This window comes from Prionailurus viverrinus, unplaced genomic scaffold (assembly GCF_022837055.1).
Source record: "Prionailurus viverrinus isolate Anna unplaced genomic scaffold, UM_Priviv_1.0 scaffold_39, whole genome shotgun sequence".
In the NCBI taxonomy this organism is placed as follows: domain Eukaryota; kingdom Metazoa; phylum Chordata; class Mammalia; order Carnivora; family Felidae; genus Prionailurus; species Prionailurus viverrinus.
Genome location: NW_025927607.1, coordinates 4,374,477 through 4,395,051, shown reverse-complemented (window position 1 = coordinate 4,395,051; position 20,575 = coordinate 4,374,477). Strand labels below are relative to the sequence as shown.

Below are 20,575 nucleotides of genomic sequence, written 5' to 3'. Positions count from 1 at the left end.
TTGTTTTTGGATGGTGGGATTATGCCTGTACCGTCCCACTGATCAGAAGATGAACAACAACATTGACCTAGAAGCTTCTAGAAGCTAGCTCTTCCGGAAGCCAAGATAGCGCGGTGAACAAAATAGACAAGGATGGTGGTAATACTAAAACCAAAACACTGCTGTTAGTGCATCTGGACTCCTTGATTCCGAGCAAGGGCTCAGTCAAGGTTTTGGAATGAATGAATGAGTGAATGAATAAATGAACAAGGGAACAAGTCACTGGCGAAGGAGTGCCCGAGGTTTCCATGGTGAGTTGTCTGGAAGGACAGGGCTTGGCGAGCTGGTCGCTTCTAGCTCCAAAGTTCATACGGTCACCGAGAGCTAAGGAGTGGGGACCCCGGACTCATTCCCAGCTGGCCAGGCTTGCCTCCCAGTGGGGCTGGCCAGGTGTGTGGCCAGGTGCTCTGGGCACAGACACAAGGGTGTTCTCACCAGGAGGCATTCGCTCAGTTTTGACGTAAAGTCAAGCTGACAGCATTACTGCAAGGTCGCAGCCAGGAATGTCCTCCCACTCTTAATCCACACGCTCCCACTGCTCGGATTTGCCCCGTACACTCGCTCTCCCCCCTCTGTCCGTTTGTCTCTATGCAATGTTTCCTGAGCTGTTGGAGAGTGAAGGGCAGACAAGAATGCTCTCTCCTGGAAGCGCACACGCAGGACCCAGGTCGGGAAGCTAGAGGTTGATGTGAGGCCGTCCACACTACTTCCTCCCATTTACACACTTAATCGTTTACTTCCTTTTACCAGTGCGAGCTCACTGGCTCCCCCTTTATCCAAAGGCTTAAAACCTATTGCTACCATTATTTTAATGCTCAGATTGCCACTCCCCCCCCCCCCCCCCCCCCGTATGGCCAGGGAGCCTGTTTGATGGCCTCTGTGTCCTCTGGACACATCCCAGCCATTCTTCTTCCTCCTGCGTGTGACTGATTTCCAGGCGCATTTTGCACTTTCCCTGCCAGGGCTCCATCATCTCCAGAGAGTCTGGTTCCTTCCAGGGAGAACTGGTGTTTGGCAAGCAGGATCTGAGCACCAGGAGTGCTTGGCACTACGGGGGTGTCGCAGCGTCGCTCTCCCTCAGTGGACAGAGCCAGGAAACGAGTGAGCTGTGTGCATAGACACATGTGCAAGGGCCTGTGTCCACAGCCGGCTGCCATAAGGTGTAAACGTAGACATATGGACATATGTACTGTGAGGTCATACCTCCGTGGCTCGCAGGGCACACGTCCACACGCAGGAAGTGGACACCAAATGGCAACGACTGAGGTGGGGTCAGGGGCCAGCACAGGAGACAGAGCTGGAGGGTGTGGTGGGGACAAGGGGGCCAGACCACCCAGCCTCAGGGCCAGGAGCAGGTAAGGGCTGGAAGGAGAGCCAGGATCTCATTCACATTTGGTCATGCTGCTTCAGCCGCCTGATGCACAGGCTCGAGGGGCAGGACCGGGAGACAAAGGCCAGCGAGGAGGCACCTACATGCATCCAGGCGGGTGGGAACGGTGGCCCTGCCCAGGGCTGTGGCCATGCAGGCGCTGAGGAGTGGGATGTATTTCTAAGTCTCCAACAAGGAGGGGACAAGGGAAAGGAAGGAGGCATCAAAAGGCTACGGTGGCCCTAGGGAGGAAGCAGGACCTCTGTCTGGGTCCTGCTAAGTTTGAGGTGGGATGCTAAGGAGGCAGCTGGACAGGGTGGTCTAAAGGCCCCTGAATCTGCATTCTGAGCCTCCGTTTCCCCATCTGCCCGCTGATATCCAGGCGTAGCCACCAGGTAGGCATGGGAGGCACTGGCCAGATCACCTGCTTTGGAATAAACACCTTCCCTTCTCTCACTTAGCTTTAATCGGAGCCACCCACCGGCCTGCTCGTGCGGGACCCCCGCGCCCTCCCGGTGCCATCAGGCAAGCTGTCCGGGCATGGCACCCTCTGGAATCCCACGGTCTTTCTCGCTGAAGGAAGAGAAGGCACAGCGTGGCTACTTATGTCCACATGGACACTTGTTTTTCCAGTATTATCTTTGTTTCCGGAAAAAGCTCTCACGGAGATATATGTTTTGTTAGCGGCCATAATGTTCATTTCTGATGAAACTGTTTGTTTTCCTAGTAGATCTTTCCACTTTAGAACCATTTCTCCCAGTTGTTTTGCTAAGAGTAGATGTTTTTGGTGAGGCTATTAAGAAGGTCAACCGTCTTCAGAATATTTTCACCCGTGACTGTGAGGGGGAAAGCTGAGCCTGGCCCAGATGCTTTAGGAGCATTTTGACGGTGTTCTGTTCAAATGGTGCCAGCGTGAGTTTTCCCATTTCCAAGCTGCTCCGGCCCCTGCAGACCCTGAGCACAGCTCTGCGCTGTCCACGACGCACTTCTGGAAGTCAGTCCTGGCCTACAGAGAGGACGGCGGCCCCCTCCTACCACTGTCACGTCACCAAATGCTGCTGCCAAGGTGCGGAAGCTTCCCGCATCGGCATGGGGAGTGCCGTGGTCGCCGGGGGAGAGAGCACATGACGGTGGCCACGGTGGTGGAGGGGCTGGTGGTGGCCGCTCGGACAGGGCCCGGTGAGGGTGTCAATAGTGCAAAAGATGGGAGTGGTGGTGCGGGTGGCCTTGAAGGTGGTGGGGAGGGTGCTGGTCATGTCAGGAGGGGCCGATGGAGTGGGTGACAGTGGTGAAGGGGGAGGTGGTGGCCCAGCGGGGGGTGCTGGGGCGGGTCGATGGCAGGACAGGTGGTGGAAGTGGCAGTGGATGGAGTTGAAAGTGGCTGAGGTCGTGGTTGGGGCGGCGGTTGTAGAGGTAACAGTGCATCCGGCCGGCCTAACTCTTTTCTATTCAGGGGACGGCAGGTGCCCAGTGGCCCACCCACAGAGCAATGCGGTGACGAGCCATCACGTTTCATTCCCTCCGTGGCCCACAAATGGCTCCCACACCGGGAGCGCCAGACACAGAACCCTCACCCTTGCCCCTCGCCCTGAGGACTCCTGCTGTCCTGAGTGCCTGGCCCCAGAGCTCCCTCTGGGAGTCCCGTTCGGGAGGCACTGGCCTGAGTGAGTGGCTCCTGGACTCAGGAGGAAGGGAGAAAGGGAGGGAAAGGCTCGGAGGGGACACTCCGCCCAGCTGCTGCCACACCCAGGGGGGCTTCTGCCCAGAAGCAGGCCCTGCCCTGACTACCTGGCCAGGGGTCCCAGCCTGCGGCCAGTGGGCCTCGGGCGTCAAGGAGGGCGGGGCGGGGCTGGCCAGGTGCGGAACTCAACAGGCCAGGTGCCCCGCTCGGGAGACTGAGGCCCCAGGGAGCACGTGGCTGCCGTCACACTGACGTCTGGGACCAGGACGGGGCCAGGACTCTGCGGGGGGCCAATGGCTGGGCGGACGCTGCCCAAGTCCCGGGGGCGGGTGAGGCCGGGCCCGCGCTCCGCTCGCCCAGGTGGCCGGGCCGCAGCTCGAACCCCACCCCCGCCCGCCTCTCCCGCGGGCCGCTGTCCGGCCTTGGCCGCCGCAGGGAGGAAGCGCTGTCCTCATTCCACCTCTGGCCGCCGCGGTGCCAAGTTGCTGGCGGCGGCGGCGCGAGTCGGGGCGGCGGGCAGCGGCGGGGGCGCAGCGCCCGCCCCGGCGCCCCCGCGGCCCGAGGTTACTCACGTAGAGTCCGGAGTGCTCGGCGCCGAAGAACGGGAAGGGCACGGAGAGCGGCTGCAGCCCCGAGCCGCCGTCGTCCTGCTTGGGGGTGACAGCGTCGCCGCGCTCCGTGCCGAACGGGTAGAAGTCGGCGAGGGCCACCGCGCCGCGCACCCCGCGCACCCCGAGCCCCAGGGCGGCGGCCAGGAGCAGCGCCCAGGCGGCGCCGCGCAGCATCGCCGGGGATCGGCGGGCGGGACGCAGCAGGACACTGCGGGGACCGAGCGGGGGACAGAGCGGGGACACTGCCGGAACCGAGCGGGGACGGAGCGGGGACGCAGTGGAGGCAGAGTGGGGCGCAGTGGGGACAGAGCGGGGGGGGGGGGGGCGCAGCGGGGACGGAGCGGGACCGAGCCGGACGCAGCGGGGACAGAGCGGGGACCGAGGGGCCTCGCGGTCCCTGTGGGGCCGGAGCCGGCGGGGCCGGGTGCGGTGCGGGAGGCGCGGCGCGCCGTCGGGGAGCTCCCGCGCGCTCGGCCGGGCCGCGCTCGGGTCGCCGCTCCGCGAAGGAAGGCGCCGGGCGGGACCGCGTTCAGGGCCGGCCCCGCCCCAGGGGCCGCGGCTTAAATACCCGGCCGGGCGGTCCCCGGGCCTGGGCGGGGCCTGGGCGGGGCCATGCAAATAAGGCCGCTCTTAAAGCGCCAGGCCCCGCGGGAGGGCGAGGGCGCTCGCTGCGCGCCTGGGGCCGCCCCGCGACGGCGGGGAGGAGCTCCCTGGCCCAGGCTTTGGCGAGGTGAGCGCTTCGCGGGCGCGCTCCTGCGGCTGGGACCGTCCTCCTCTTCCGTGGGCTCCCAGCTGCCAGACTGGAGCGAGCCCAGAGGAGGCGCCTTGCTCACGGCGCAGTTCTGAGACAGACCCTAAGGCCTGCCTGCCTGAGATGTTGGGCTTGGGTCGCTGCTCTACCGCAGAGTGTCCTCGGTCGGGGCCACCCTGGCTTAGCAGTGCCTTGGATACCCTTATGGAAGTGGCCAGGGGCCAGCCCCGTGTTGCTCCCCAAGATCTGAGCCTGTGGACACTTGTTGGGGGGGGGGTGCTCCTGGTCTGATTTTATGTGAGGACCCTTGGCCTGGGGGAATTCAGGGCACTAAACAGGTGTTTGCATCCTGCACTGACCCATCAGGGAGAAATCCCCCGGGAGGTTTTCTGATGGGTTCAGGACCCTCAGGGAACTTCACAGCAAGAGAGTCTCTAGCAGACTCCAGGGTGAGGAGGGCTCTAAGGGAAGGCTGGTCCTCTTGGACTGGGGGGGGGGGGGGGGGGGGCAAGTGGACGGATGTTAGTGGGCCTGGCGGACCGCAGTAGGGCCTCCAGAGCCCAAATTCAGATTCCGTATCCCCAGCTGTGGCCATCCCAGCGCTTCTCCCGTCTCTGAGACCACTGACCGCACACCTGGTCCCTCCCCAGGTGCAGGGCCTGACTCCTGGGGTTGAGGCCCTCCCCCACCCCCCTTGCTCTCAGAATCCTGGTGTTAGGGGATGTGTGAGTGCAGGCCCAGCCCGGAGCCCCTGAAGACAGCGGTGTTCCCGTCAGAGATCAGCAGAAACAGCCAGCACGATAGCAGCAGCTGCCACTGAGTTTCTGGGCGCTTTTACGTTGGGCTCCGTGTTTTTTCTGTGTGTCCTAAAACGTCTTCAGTGAACAGGTGTTGCTCTGTGGTCAGCAAGAAATAGTAAATGTGACTTTTAGGAAGTAGTGGAAAGGTCCTCTGAGTGTGACTCTGGGGGCCAAAGGTTTACACAGGTCCCGTTCGGCCAGTATCCTGGTGGCCTCGTCGTTCAAGGAGGCAGCCCCTGTGGGGCACTGGCCCGAGAGAGGTTCCCCTTCAACTTCTCTCTGGTTCCCCTGTGCTCAACTGCGAGAAGGCCAGCCCTGGGGCCGGGCTCCTGCCTCAGAGGACCCTGGATGGCAGGACAACCGTGTGGTTCCAGGGAAGGACAAGAAAGGTCAAGGCCTCCCGTCTCTAGGAAAGGTCAGAGAGGACATGGAATTACGGGGCTGTGCTGGGAACAGAATCTTCACGGTGTTGTCAGCAGGACCCTGGGGAGGAGGGGCACGTCCCCGCTTGCTCCCCTCCACTTACACATGCACATCCCCACTCACACACACACTCCCATTTCCATGTGCATGCTCACACATGGAGACAACACTCACACTTCCACACCCACACTCGGTCACATGTGCCCCCACATACAACACTGCACACATTCCTATGTGCCCCTCTTCACTGCTGACCTTCTGCCCCAAGGGATCCTAGTAAAGGCCCATGTCTGGGCTAGGTTATGGGTCCACCTGGGGGCTTGTAGGGAGTAGGGCTGCCCCAGAGAAGGGCTGTTTCTCTAGACATGGTGGGAGTGGTTGGCCTAGACAGGGGGTCCCAACCAGGGCACTCAACTGAATCCCCTGGGTGGATCTGTGAGGTGCTCAGGCCTGGGCCCCACCCTGGATGGCAGGTGCTTGTGGGTCTAGGCTGGAGCCAGCCACAGGCCGACTCTTCCGTCACGGCCCCAGTGAGGCCACGCTTACCTGGGGCCCAGGCCTTGCTGCCTATTTGCAGCCTGGTCTGGGAGACTGGGGGTTAACATGAGGCCCCACCACTGCTGGGCATTACATTTCAAACACACACACACACACACACACACACACACACACCTCCACAGGCAGCAAAAAAGAGGAAAAAAGTGTGTGTTTTTTTTTTCAGGTGCTAAAAATATTATCAGGAAATACTTTTCAGCAATGTGCCGTTTTAGGTTCCCCTCTGGACTCAAGGGCGCCTTTGTCTCTGCCACAGAAAGTCCACATTTATCAACACCAAAATCGTTTTATCAAGCAAGCTCATGTTCTGCGGCCAGGAAACCTGAGCCTCCCCAACAGGCCTGTGACATTTAGTTTAGGGCCTGAGTATGTGTGCAATTTAGATGGGGGAGCCCTGGAGCCGACCTCGGGACACCCCAGGACTTGGGGCTCTGTTGGGGCAAGGTGGTGCGTCCTTCCCCACAGCGCACCTGGCCTGGTGGGCTTGTCCCTACAGGGCTGGGTGGGGCTCCCTGAGCAGGGCTCCGGCCGGGGCCCTAGAGGGCCCGGCTGGCTGTGCCTCCCACCGCTTTCTCTCCAGAGGCAGCTAGCTGGGCACAGATCTCCCCAGAGCAGCCAGAAGCCCCTGCCCCAGGTAACCCTCACCTGCCCCAGGAGCAAGGCTAGGAAGTTACAGGGCCCGAGGCTCAGGCTGGGTTGCGCCCTTGCGAAAGCCCACCCTACCTGGTTGTTTCACTGTGAGGCTGGACGGGGTCTTGTCACAGGTGGGAACGCCTGGTTCAGGATGAGCGGAAGGGACGGTCCTTGGGTCCTGGGCCCACTCGGCTCCGCCCCCCCAGTGTGCAGCAAGGGGGCACAGCCTGCAGGGAGCCCCCCCACACGTGGACACCTGACGGGTGTCCTGCTATCTATCGGAGAGAAATGATCAGAATAGGGTTCAACGTTTACTTCCTGGGAAGTTCACTGCTGCTTTCTTCTTTGAAAAAACTAGAGAGGAATTAGAAACCCTTCGAGCTGGAGAATCTGCAGGGAGAGGCCAAAGATGGTTACGGGTGAGCTCAGGTTGGGCCTCTCTCCGTGGTTTGGGTGAGGAACGACGCCTTCTGCCGTCCACGGGCAGCCTCCCCCACCCCCCCGCCCCTCCCCGCCCCCACCCGGCCCCCGCCCCGCCGCTGTCCCCCAGGGCACAGGGCAGAGACTCGGCTTGGCTTCCTGAGTGTTCCACAAGCGCCAGGGACAGGTGCGACAGAAGGGCTCTCAGGTGGCCCCCGCATGACCCTTTGCTGAGAGGTTTGGCAGCTGATAAAATCAAGCTTCTGTGGCATTTTTTCATGACGTGGGGAAAAGCCTCATGATAAAACGTCAAGTAAAAGTTTTTCAGAAGAGTATTCAGCGTGGCACGTGCAGCAGCCCCCAACCATCGGGAATGTTCCAATTTTACCCGAGGATCTGCTGTCACGGAGTACGGGCGGTGGCGGGTTTCTTTTTCATAGGTTTCGTCGTCACAGTTTTTATTTGCAGTTATTTGAACAAATTAATGTTTTAGAAGCCGGAATATCAGTGACCCTGGTTCCAGCTGGCCCATTTCCTGCTCCAGCTGTGGCCCAGGTGAAGCCCCTGCCTCCCTCGAGAGCTGGGGTGCTGCAGGGGGCTGGGGCCCGTGTCCTCAGGGTGTTCTTTCTCCCTCCGCCGCCTCGTCTGTCTGGTGGGAATCACGGCCTTCCCTGGGCTCCCGGGGGGCCCTTTCTCTGTGGCATCCCTGCTCTCCTCCTTTGTACACCCACCTGCAGTGGCTACAGGGTGATGATGGTGCCCCCACCCCTGTCGCTGAGGGTTCACGATGGGCCCGGTGTCAGTGTGGGCGATACCTCATAGAGGGCTCACTGTGCCCCTCGGGGGTGGGCTCGCCCATTTCACAGATGAGGAAACTGAGGCTAGAGAGCCTGTCCGGAACCACACAGCTGGAAGGGGCGGAGCTAGGATTCCTCCAAGGCTGACGAGTCCCAAACTGATGTGGGGGCTGCTGGGCCTCTTACAGGCTGGAGGCCTCCGTGCGGGGTGGTCAAGGAAGAAGCCGTGAGCCTTTCCCCTCGGGCCACAGGGAGGGCATGGGCAGCAGTACAGCCTGGACTCTCGGCCTGGCCCCGCCCCAGGCCCTCCTGCCTTGACCTCACCTCCGGGAGTGTGGGGCGGGTGGTGCGTGTGAGGACAGGTGGATGCCCGGCAGGGTTCCAGCACCCCAGGCACTGGGACCCACCCTGCTCAGCGCCCCCAGTCCGTCTCTGTCCTCCAGCCGGCAGGACGCTGTGCCTGCAGCCTCGCTGGCCTCTGGGTTTGACTCTTACCTCTTGCGGACTGCCTCGTGGCCTTGGTCCAGAAGCAAGACCTCGTGGAAGCCCGGTCAGGGAAGCCCCCGTGAAGTCCCCCGTCAACAGGTGTCCCAGGGCGCTGTTGGGAGGACAGAGCCAGGCTCCTCCAGGTTCCGGGGTAGTTGTCAGACGCACAGGCCCTTGTGCTGGAGATGCTCAAGGAAACACCAGTTTATTTCCACTAGAAAAATCCTCTTTTTCCTAAGTGTGTGACTTTATGTTGAGTAAGTAAAAACTAGCATCTCCTACATGGGTTGAACTATTAACGTACAAAAATCGAGAGGTCTCACAGGTGCTGTGAAAGTCCCGCGTGTGCAGCCGGGGACAAGGAAAACACCAAGTCACCAGGATGTTGCTCAAAACATGGGGGCTTTCATTTTACTAATGGGAAGCCACCCGACCCCTTCCGCATCTGAGATACACTTTCCTCTTGCACCCGTGAGCGTGCACTTGCTTCTTCTGTGCTGGGAGCACCTACGACGCCAGCGGGTGCCGCAGACACGCACAGACTCGGGTCTCCAGCTGCTTGTTCCTCCCTCCTCACACCCCCGCCCGGCCCGGCCCTGGGGTCCTTCTGCTGGGGGGCGTCTGTCTACTAAAAGCCAGGCCCCGAGGGCCACGCGTCCCCTGTCAGGGCCCCAGCCTCTCCCATTTGGCAGAGCACGCTTCTGAAGTAGGGGTGCACCTGCCCGCTAGCCTCCACCGGTGGCACGGATCGGGCCGCAGATAGCACCAGTACGGCCTCCCGGGCCCAAGGCAGCCACTGCCAGTGGGTCACCCGGCGCTTCCCTCCGAGCCCGGGCTGGGCTTCAGAGCCACACAGCCACCGGTGAGCAGGCTGAGTTGAGGGCGGAATGAAACCCGTCTGTGGGAACACATTGCTAAGTTCAAGCGGAAAGCAAGGTCTTGACAGGGTGGCCTATTTTAAGCCCCGGATCGATCTTGAGACAGACATACGGCGATCGCACATTCGGGCAGCAAGGTGCAGGGACGGCAGCGAGGTGGGCTGTGTGCTCTCGGCCCTGCCCGCCCCCAGGAGTCCTGGAGGGCAGCCAGCACCTGTGCACGCAGGAATTTACCGGGCTGGCCGGTGCCCCGCGGATCGTAAACGTGCCGCTTGCAAAACAGGGGAGGCCCTTTGGGGAGGAAAACAAATCACTCTGGCCGACGTTCATGGGGGACATGAGTAAAAATGCTGACAGGTGAACCCCACAGAGGCCCGAGATGGCCACCTCGGTCTCCCTAGCAACTGGGGCCGGTTCCCCCAGGAATTTTCCCAGAGTTTATAGGCTGGAAAAGTGGGGGATTCTGTAACAGCTTCAGCTCTCACGGCCAGTGCTTCCCGTGGCCGGAGAGTCACAGGGACTTGATTCTGAGTCATTTCCAGCCACCTGCCACTGTGACGGACCTGCACTTCCTGCATACAGAAGGTTCCGCGGCCTCTGGACGTAGGGAAGTGGTGCTGGGCCTCGCAGGACATTATGTTTTTGGCTCTAGTTGGTGGAAATATTTTCCACGTGTTTCCCATGTTTATAGAGCTGAAGGCATGGAACGCAGCCTGTGGCCGCGGGAGCCGGCCTGATGGGCCTGGTGACCAGGGTCTGGCCAGATCAGTGCGTCCCAAGTGGAGACAGAGTGCCAGGCCGGGTGCGGGCCAGGGGCAGGGCGGCGCCTGCGAGGAGTGTCCTGGAGGCCGGTCCAGGGTGCGCAGAGGCGGAGGTCCCAAGGGCCGGGGGGGAGCTCGGTGCTCTGTGGAAACGCGGGGCGCCTGCTGGTATAGGACCCCGGGGGAGGCGTGGTGGGCTGTGGGCCGTGGCACCACAGTCCTCTGAGCAGCGTGAGACGTCCGTTTTCCCCGGGGCGGCTCTGACGCGCTGTCGGGTCGGCGCTGTGGCCGTCGGGCCACCCTGGGGGCTTGGGCAAGCAGGGCTTACTTCTTGGCCCGCAAGGCCTGGCCGAGGCGGGCCTGTTGATGCTGAGGTGCTTCCTGGTCCGGCTGCTTCTTCAGACTGGCCACCTGGGGACAGGGCAGGAGCTCAGGTGGGTGGGGCGGTGGCGGGGGGCGGGCAGGGCCTGTAGCCAGGGCCCCCAGGCCGTGGTTGTGGAGAGCTCTGGGGGTCCTGAGGAGAGGCAGGTGCCTGGGAGAGAGACATCAGGCAGGCAGGGGACTTGCTGGCTGTCACATGGGGGTATGTGGAGCCATGCTCTTCAGGGACACCCATCCCAGGGGTCCTATGGACTGAGGCCACTGCACACCCGCAGTGGATGGACCCCCTTCCATTCAGGCTGTGAACACACTCGGAGTGATAAGGAAATGCATGCTGCTCGGCTTATAAATTTGGCAAATGTGGCTTGGTGGGTTAGGGACACTAACTTGGGGGTGACACCGGGTGGTCACTTTACCCTTCTGGGTTTCAGCTATAAAATGAGAGTTTGGACCAGATGGCCCCCAGGAGCCCGAGGGTGAGCCCCAGCAGGTGTGCGTTCATGTGGGGGGGGGGGCGGGGGTGCCGGGGGGGGAGGGGCACCACCATGTTTCGTCACTGCCTTGTCCCCACGTACACCACTGTTCTCCCTTCCTGACTCTGACAGACAGGTGCGGGGGTCACCTCTGCTCCGACCGCCATGTGCTAGGTGCAGTTGGACACTTTACCTGCGGCCCAAGAACTGTCCTCACCTTCCTCCTAGGGGCCCAGCGATGGAGGCACAGAGCGGCTGGTGGCCTGTCTCAGAACACTCGCTCTGCCCCTCGGTGTGTGGTGGGGGTGGTTGGATGGAGTGTGAGAGCCCCTGGGGGTGGCTGGGAGCCCCCTGCTGCAGGATTTCAGGCAGAGGCCAGGCAGGCACCCCTGCGGTGTGCTGCTACAGGGTGCCCGTCCCTCCCCACCCCTCCCTCTGCCTGGGGCACTGAGGTCCAGGCCCCACTTCCTCCTCCGGGAACTTCGGCCGCCGCCGCTACCGGTGGCTCTGCCGCCGGCTCTCCAGGGCCTGCACAGCCTGCAGCCGGGCCTGTGGCCAGCTCCCGACCGCTGGGCCTGTGCCTGGGACTGCTCCGCTCTCCGGGCCCGAGGTGAGAACCTGGGCTCCTCCCTGCTGCCCGCCGACCTGAGAGCTGCACAGAGTCCAGGGTAGGGCGTCCAGCCCTCCCCCTAGGGCTACTATTCCTTCCTCCAGCCCCCAGCTGGCTCCTCTGCCCTCTGCTGGGCACGGGCCCCGGCCCAAGACTGGCAGGCCGACCAGGGGTTCGAGCACATTCAGCCCCTGGGCCTTGTCTGGCCCGGAGCCCCACCCACGGGCCTCCAGGCTAGGCCTCACAGCTGTTTTACTGGCATCCCAGTTTCTGCTTGGCTGGACTGGGGGAGGCGTCGGGTGGGGGTGGGGGGGTTCGCGTGGGCGTCACAGACTCACTCTCGCCCCTGCCCCTCTTGCCAAGTCCTTGTGTGGAGGTAGGGGTCTGGCCAGCGGTGGGAGGGGAGATGCCCCCCAAACACACAGGAGCGGCCCCTGGACTTGCCCACAGGCCTGCCTGACCCCGCGCCTCCCACACTCCTCCCCGTCGTGCTCTGTTCTGCACAAGCCCCCTCGGCCGTGTGGCCACTCCCGCGGGGCCTGGGGAGGGGAACCAGGAGGGGCCCACAGAGCCCTGGGCCCTGGTTCCACCTCTGCCTGCCCCTTGCGGTGTGAGCCTGGTAGACCCCACTGTCGTCTGGGGCTGGGTCTCCGCGTCGGTCGGTGTGGGAGCGGTCCACCCCGTCCTTCCCGGCTGTGTGGGCGCCTCCGCGTGGGCTGTGCGGCGTGAGACCCACCGGACACTCCCCGCCCCTGGGTGCACCCCCGAGGCTGGCCCAGCTGACCTGCCGCCGCTGGTGGTGCCTCGGCGCCCTGTCGCCTTCCTGGTGCAGGCTGCCCACGGGCAGGGGCAACTTGCTCCTCCCGGGCCCCCCTCCTTGCCGTGTCCCCTTCTGTCCTCAGCGCCTCCTGCTCCGTCTGTAAGAGCCCAGGGGTCGGAGTCTGTAGAGGCCCTCTGGCGGTGGGGGTGGGGGGAGGCGGGGCCAGGCCAGTCTTCCCCTCTGGAAAGGAGGTTCTGGAAAGGGCTCTGGGTCCCCTGAGAGCAGGCTGGGTAGGGGGAGGGCCCCGCGGCCAGGGAGCGGGCTGAAGGAGGAGCACGGGCTCCCGGTGCCAGCCTGCTTCAGGCCAGTGGGGGAGGGGGATGCTTCCATCTTCGGGGGTGGCCTCCAGGGCCTGCCGCCCAGGGGCCCTCCCAGCATTGCCCTGGCCTCATGGAGCCCCGACCCCCTGCGCTCAGGGCCCTGCCCACTGTGACCCAGGCCCAACAAGCCTATGTCCCCACCATCTGTCTTCAGGGGGCTGCAAGCTGCCCCCAACAGAGCCCCCTTCTTGGTGGCCTTCTCCGGCATGCTGGTCACAGAGCAGGGGGCTAACGGCAGGGGACTGAGAGAGCAAACATTTTCAAGGGGAAGTCTGGCGGGCCTCCTTTTGTCCCTTGTGGGTGATCCTTTTGGAGGAAGGCACGGACACCCCAGGTCATGCCTCGTGGGTGCTGGATGCGGACAATCTCCTTCTGGAAGCCCATGGGTGGGCGCTGGGGCCTGTCAGCAGTTGGGGCTCTCCAGACGGGGCCCCCTCCACTACCCTGCTCTGCCCGCCTGCCTGGTGGGTCCTGCTGGCTCCGAGCCAGTCCCTGTGCCCAGCGGGGGGCGGATGGGGCCCCTGGCCACTCCTCCGTTCGGTGTCTTCTTGCCCTGTGCCCAAGGCCTCTCGGGGCTGGTGTCACAGAGGCCCGGAGACGTGGCGGCTCTGTCTTGCTGGTAAAGTCATTCGGTCAGTGACAGGAGAACGGCTTACAAAAATACGGACTTCTTTCTTCTTCAGGGGTGCGGAAAACAACGATCCGCTTCCACTGAAGAAGGAAGGTCCTGTTTGTCTAAAAATCCAGTCACACTCCTGGAAGTGCATGTTAAAAAGGGAAGAGAAAAGTGAAGTCCAAAATAAATAAACGGCCACATCCGGGTTTCCCCTCCTGAGACACCAATAAAGGGTTTATGGCTTTGGGGGCCCCTCACAGCTGACCTCCTGGAACTCATTAGCTGTTCCTCCCCTCCCCGACCTGGGCTGCAGGGACCCACAACTGGCTCCGCGGCCCTGGGCAATGCCACCGCGGCCAGGCCCGTGCTGCCGGGAGAGGCCCTAGAGGCCTCGGCTCCCCCCGCTCAGCAGCTCGGTGTCGTGCCCGCCTTTCAGGAGAAGCAGGACTCCCGTGACCGTGACCGTAAGGGTGGGCCGACCCACCTTCCTGGGAGGGCAGGTGGCCCTGCATGGACAAGCTGTCCAGTGGCTTTCAGTGACTGTCCTGACCTGCTGGCCCCTGTGCCTGCATCCGGTTCCCAGGGGCCCTGCCCCTGACTGCCACCCCGCTGACCTGGCCACTCCCCTCTGGAAAACCCACTTGTCCCCGAGTCCACGTCAGCTGGGCAGTGTGGTCTGGTGGCCAGGGCCTGCCCTGGGACAGCTGTTCACACGTGCTTGGGCAGACTCTGTGCTGGAGGGTCCAGGCCCAGCAGCGCCCTCGCCTGGTGGGGCCTCACTGCTCTTCTTCGGGCCTACCGGTCCGCGGGCACTGCAGCCGGCCCTCCTTGTCAGAGAGGCTGGGGGCCAGCTGGGCGCGGGGAGGCCTTCGAAGGCAGACGTCGCTCCCAGAGGGACCCCGCTGCTCCTGGTTTGTGGCACAGCTCCGCACCCTCTGTCCCGCTCCTGCTGTGGCTGGTGGCCTCTGTCTTTCTTCCACTCCTTGCTGGTGCCCATGTGCTGCGCCAGCCCCTCTGTCCTCCAAAGTTTGCGAGTTCTGGACACCCGCCGTCTTGTCATCCATTCCACGGGCAACGACTCGGTTCCGGTGAGGCCAAGCCTGGCCTGTACGGTCCCCTGGCCCTTCTGCCCTCGGGCCGCACCGCCCAGCCCAGCCTGCCCCGCGTAAAGCTGGTCCGCAGGTCTGGGTGAGCAGGGGTGTGCAGTGGCCGGCTCAGGGGTCTCCTGGACCTGAGGCGGCCCCTACAGATCTGTGAGGCCATGTCGTTTAACATGGACCCTCCCCACCGTCCCCTGGGAGACTCTGGCTGGGTGCTGCTGCCTCGGGCAGCCATAACAAATGCCCCCCCTCGGGGCCCGGTCCCCTGTTCCGCGTGTGCAGATGAGCCCCCGTTGGCACACGCCTCCCACACCTCTGCCCAGGCCAGCGCTGCAGCGGCAAGGGCTTGAGCCGGCAGGGCCGTGTCCCCGTGCTCCTCCTCTGTGCCCACTGAGTGCTTCAGGCCACTATTCTAGGGGACAGGCCACGAGGGTTTCTGCCCAGATGGGGCCCAGGCATGCTCATGGAGGTTCTCGGTCACGAGAACCAGGCCATTAGGCCAGCAGGACACCTCTGTATCCTCATCCCCGTGAAGCCTTAGGAAGCCCACCCTACCCTGGGGACCGTGGCCGAGGCCCTTGGCACCCCTGTCAACGCCAGGACTCTTGCTTTCCTCACTTTGTAGATGGGGTCATGGAACGCGAAGGGTCAGGTGCCTCAGACGCCAGGTCATCAGCCCGGCAAAGGCTGTCCCCACCCTCCCCTATGGCCTGATTCCTCCGTATTCCCTGCTCGAGTCCCCATCCTGTCTGCCCCCAGAGGGGGCTGTGAGGGTGTAACTCCGTCACAGGCAGCCGGGTGGGTCTGCCACACAGCCCCGTCCGTCTCGGGTGATGTGAGGGGGAAGGACCCCCCCCCCACAGCAGGCACCCGCCGGGTGGACCCACAGAGCCACGAGTGGGCGTGGGGCCTGGGTGATGTTCCGCCTGGTTCCCTTTCTCCGGGCCCCAGTTTCCTCCTCCTCAGTCAACCTGGGCCCCAGGAAGATGCTCTGGTGACCCCCACCCCTAATTTCAACCCGAATAGCTCCACTTCGACCTGTTTCTTACACGGAGACTGGATCCACTCACAGAATTACTGGCCAGTGGGCCCCTCGGCCTCACTGCCTCCCCATTCTGTGTGCACACTGGGGGCCGGCTCGCTGCCCTGCCTTGCCCCGGACGTCGCCGTCTGCCTTTGTTCCAGGGCTTTAGTTGGGGCCCTGTCGCGCACCCTGCCCTGTGTGGAGACTGCTGGGCTGACTAGATCGGCTTCTCCCCTTGAGCCTTCCTGGTCTCCCACTGTGTAGGCCTGTGCATTCCCCAGCTGTTGCCCTGGTCCTGTCTGTAGGGCACGACCCCGGGCCTGGGGTCATTTCCAACGTGGACGGCAGAATCTGGGGCTCCCGGGGTAGGCCGTGTGCCAGGCCACACAGCTCCATGCAGGGCTGTGGCCCAGACACTGGGGACAAAGCCGGGCGATTTGCTCTGGCCCCGGGGTGCCATACGAGAGGAGAGGAAAAGTAGCGGGGGCGTCACCACCAGGCATGGGGTTACGGAGGTCTGCAGGGCGGCCCTGAGCTTGGAGAGGGGTGGGCAGGTGCAGAACAGGTGCCCACCCAGAGAGGCGCCTCCGGCAGCCTGGCCCAGCTTGGACCCCCACGGGACGCTCCCTTTTCCCCGCCTCCACCCGCCCCTCCACGGACCCCCGCCCCCACCGCCGGCCCCTGCGGCCAAGGCCCGCCCACCACCCCTGCGCGCAGCGCCGCGAGCTCCCCCTGCAGGCGGTCCCGCCGGCGCGCGGCGTCTCCTCCCGCGGGAAGCGCCTCCCCTGCGCTGTTGCCGCTGAGCGCTGAGCACCGCCTGGCCCACGGCTCACCCGCTCTCTTCCCCTGAGCTGCGCGTCCACGGCCGGCCCTCCGTCCTAGGGGCGCGTGCTGTGCAGCCGGAAACCCGGGGAGAGGCCTCGGGCCTCTGACTCCCTCCCGCCTCAGTTTCCCCGTCTGTCCGCTGTGGTGTCTGGGCATCTGGGGCTCCAGGTGTGAACGCTCGCCTCCGGCATCTCCTTTCCTGCCGGGGGGGACGATGATTCTGTAAAGGGAATGCGGGGCCCTGCCCTCTGGGGCCCCTCACCTGCGCGGGCTCCAACGTGCCCTCTGCCTCCTGGCATCTGCGCCCCAGGCAGGCGACCTGCGCCTCCAGCCGCGTCCCCCTCTGGGCCAGGGCCTGGCTGTGCCTTCTGCTCTCATCCAGGGCCCCGTGCAGTGCGTCCACTTGCTCCTGCGGAAAGGATCGTGAGGTCTCCTGGAAACACGGCCTGGGGTGTGCTCCAGGGGCAGGAGCACAGGGCATCTGCCTGGACGGTGCTGCGGGTCGCTGTGTTGTCAAAAGGCAAGAACAGGTCGAGTACCCGTGCGCTTGGAGTTCCCTTGGAGCCGTGGTGGGAAGGGCGCCTCTGCAGTGGGCGGGCTCTCTGCCGTGGCCGGGGTGGCCTCAGAAGATACGTGGCATCCCTCCAGGGCTTCCAGCCCTTGTAACGGTCTACGGTAGTCCTCCCCAGCTCACCGAGCCTGGTGGGCTCAGCCTGTGTGTCCCCCTTCTGCCTCTGAGATCTGCCCCCGTGTGTCGTCGCCCCCCCCCCCCCACGCCCCCGTCAGCACTTCTGACCCTGCTATGTGCACAGAAGCATCTGTCCTAGGACACTACTCCCTGCCCCACGGGCACCCTGGACACATCGGGCTCAAACTGAGCCCCGGTACGTGGCCCTTTCCCCTCCCCCGACACCCACTCACCCACCCTGCCCAGTCCTTGGCCCCTCTGGCTTCAGCCTGCCCGGACCGTCATCGTTTGCCTGGGCGCCCGTGACGCCTTCGCTTCGCTGTCTCCAGGCATGCTCCACGGGGTGGCCGACCACGCGTCTCAGTCCGTACATTGAGTTGGGCCGTGTGGTTGCTCTGAGCCCGCAGTGGCTCCCCACTGCCCTCAGGATGAAAACTGAGGAGGGAACATGGCCACTCGTCAAACCCGCCCACCCTGCTCACTCTCGAGTGAGAGCCTCTTGCTGCCCCTTGCCTGAGCTCTGCCCGATGTCCTCTTGGCCCCGTGGCCCCCTGGCCCCGCGGCACTGGGTTCCCTGCAGCACCGCTTGGCCGTCCGTTAGCCATCGTCCCTGTCACCCCCTGCTCGGAGCCGTCCCCAGAACAACGCCGTTGTGTCTCTTGGGCCCCAGGGCGGGCACACAGAGGGCCTGGAGAGCTCTTGTGAGCAAACAAACACACCCAAGCCTCCTCGAGTCTGCCCGGCAAAGCCGCCGTCCTGCCCGCCGTGCCAGGCCAGTCTCCTGCATTTGAATCTTCCTGAGTGTTCCGTGGGGGAGGTGGCCTGTGCCTTCTGGTACCTCAGACTCCAGAAAATCAGGAGTCACACCTGTAGTGCTTTGGGGGCTGAGCGGGAAGGCTCCAGAAAATCAGGAGTCACACCTGTAGTGCTTTGGGGGCTGAGCGGGAAGGCAGAGGTGTGGCGCTGGGGGAGTCTGGGAGTCCCACAGTTGTCCACGCGGGAGCCCGTGGTAACTTGGACTCAAGGGGGCGAGAAGTTGAAGAACATGACTTGACTCTAGAGACGGCTGGGGGTGTCACGTGGGGGCTGAAGAGCCGCTGGTGTCCCAAGGGCTCCCGGGCCTGTACTGCTGGGTGGTCCAGGACCCACTTACCAAGATGGGAAGGGGGCGCCTTTGGGGGTGAAGGTTCAGAGTTCAGTCTTGAGGAGCCTCCCAGGAGTCACTGGATGTGGGGCCAGTGTCACAGAACCAGGTGGCTCTGGAGGCCTAGGGCTCTGATGGCCCAGGGAGGGGAGGGCTGTCCTGGGGAGAGGGGAGAGGGGGAGGGAACAGGTCCTGGGCCAAGGAGATGTGAAAGCAGAGGGGAGGAGGCAGAGACCAGAGGGAGGGAGAGGCTGGTCCCCCGTGTGGAATGTCCCAAGAGGTCAGGCAGACACAGACCCATAAGGGACCCTTTGGATGGGACCAAATGTTGCTTGTGACCTTTGCACGTGTGTGAAGGTGGGGGGAGGTGGGGCGGAGGTTGGAGGGGGGCAGCTGTTCCCAGCAGCCTGGCTGGGGGAGGGGAGACAGGGCTGCAGACAGGCGAGTGGGGTGCTCGTTCAGGAAGAGGGAGACTGGGCACGGAGCCAGAGAGGGAAGGCCGGAAGGCGCAGGGACCCCCTGATGAGCCACGCGGGTGCCAGCCCTGCAGCCACAGGGTCCCGGGCCAGCCAGGAGCGCTCACGCGGCCGTGTCCCGCGTGTGTGTCTGCAAGGCCTTCCCATCGGTTCGCTCGCTCACTCGGTTGTCACAAATGCTGGCGTGAACTTGCCCTGCTTGTGGCGGAGGCTGATTCAGAGGAGGGAGGGGAGTGCCTGCCTGGGGGCGGGGCTGCTGGGCTGACCCTGGACACCCTCCTCTTTGTCTGACGCCCGAGCACTTGGGAAACGGACAGTGGGGACCGCGCCTGTGCCTAAAGCCAGTGACTCACCCTCCCCTGCACACTTGAAACCTACTGTTTTCTGCTTGTGCACGTTTCCAGCAGAAAAGCAGAGGTTTCCTTCAAATATGGCTTAAATATTTCACGGTATTTTAAAGAGGTCCAAACCACGTCTGTGAAGGATTGTGCTCCTCTTGTAATGACTCAACTTTTCTGGAATTCAAACGAACCGTAATGAACGGTGCACCCTTTAGGAAGGTCAGCCGGTGCACCACTCGGTTATTGTCGTTTCTGGTGTCGCGTTAGTTCCGAGTCCTGATGCTGGGCAAGCAAGCCTCGCAAACCCAGGTTCGGTTGGAGGGTCCAGGTAGCTGCAGGAAGCTGGGCACACGGTCCTGCCCTCTGGGAGCCTCGGAGCCCAGATCCCCCCGGGGCCCGGCCCAGGAAAACACCGGCACCAGGAAGCGCTCAGACGTAGAGGGGACCCGGCCTGCACAGGAGCCCAGGGCCCGATGGCAGACACCTCTGGACTCCGCGCTGCCTGCCTGCCTCTCGCTCCGCTCTGACCGGCCGAGCCTTATCGTCAGTTTCACTATTGTTTTTCAACTATTGTTTTCCTTTAAAAATCTCAAACGTTCATTCTTCCCTGTAAACGTTGCCCAGTTTCCCTCCAAACATACCATAAACAAACAGACAAAACCAAACCAAGAGAGCAAACAACCGACAACCTACAAAGCAGGACCATAAACGCAGATCTGTCCGGAAGCTAATCCAAAGCTCCTAACGGCCCTTGAGCCTCACCCCCTCAGCAGTGCGACCGGACACGGCAACCAAAAGAGAGACAGATGTGTCATCATTCTTTTGAGAAGTAAAAACTGAAACTCTTAGAAAAGTGGTAAAAAGAAAAGGAATTCATGTCAGAAACCCGTGGTGCACACGGGCCCACAAGGAAGGAAACTGTGATCACGCGGAACGCTCTATTGAGGGAGGAAACTCAGACATAAATACATCACTTACTCAGCTTAAGAAATGAGGGAAATTACAAAAACACAAGAGAGGATGTTAATATGAGCTGGAATGAATCGTTGTGGGCAAAAATGCGAGAAGAGGTCAAGTTGGTTCTTTTGAAAAGACCGGTCAAACAGGGGCACTGTTGGCAAGTCAGATTAAGAGAAGCAGCTAGAAAGCTTCGAGGCCAAGAAACAGACACAGCCACAGGTATAAATAAGATAGAGCCTCAGGTACAAAACGGGTCCAACCAGAGACCTAGCTACATGTGTAATAGAATGTCAAATAGCGTGTGCGGGTCCTTGGCGTTTAAAAATACAAGGTGGACGGAGGTCCAGACGACAACAGCCGCCCCAAGGGGAGAGGCGGCCCCCGGCGGCCCCCGCATCGCCGCGGGAGGAGCAGGGGAGAGGCAGTGAGGTGGCGTATGGAGTGAGGTGCGGAGCGTCTGCGGGCAAGTCCCTGGCGTCTCGGGAACCTGACCTCGGCCGCTCCGTGTCTCGCAGGTGGCGGCGGAAGCTCACCAATTGACCGCATGAGGATAAAAGAATCTTTGCGCCCAAAGTCTGGCAAGTGCGGCGCCC

At 62.9% G+C, this 20,575-nt stretch overlaps 2 protein-coding genes across 14 annotated transcripts in view; both read right to left on the bottom strand.

Annotated features, from left to right (window-relative positions):
* The window catches only part of SNED1 (sushi, nidogen and EGF like domains 1), a 94,274-nt gene extending 90,052 nt beyond the window's left edge, over positions 1 to 4,222 (bottom strand). For all 13 annotated transcript variants that reach the window (XM_047846422.1, XM_047846420.1, XM_047846421.1 and 10 more), the window contains exon 1: positions 3,662 to 4,222. In XM_047846422.1, the coding sequence (XP_047702378.1) occupies positions 3,662 to 3,874 (213 nt within the window). In that variant the 5' untranslated portion in view covers positions 3,875 to 4,222. The remainder of the gene's footprint in view (positions 1 to 3,661) is intronic.
* Positions 4,223 to 10,528: 6,306 nt separating this feature from the next.
* The window catches only part of CROCC2 (ciliary rootlet coiled-coil, rootletin family member 2), a 62,915-nt gene continuing 52,868 nt past the window's right edge, over positions 10,529 to 20,575 (bottom strand). The window contains 8 exon segments of the mRNA XM_047846377.1: positions 10,529 to 10,718; positions 11,276 to 11,412; positions 11,524 to 11,955; positions 12,007 to 12,668; positions 14,224 to 14,332; positions 14,838 to 14,936; positions 15,937 to 16,078; positions 16,382 to 16,782. Of these exon segments, the coding sequence (XP_047702333.1) occupies positions 10,529 to 10,718; positions 11,276 to 11,412; positions 11,524 to 11,955; positions 12,007 to 12,668; positions 14,224 to 14,332; positions 14,838 to 14,936; positions 15,937 to 16,078; positions 16,382 to 16,782 (2,172 nt within the window).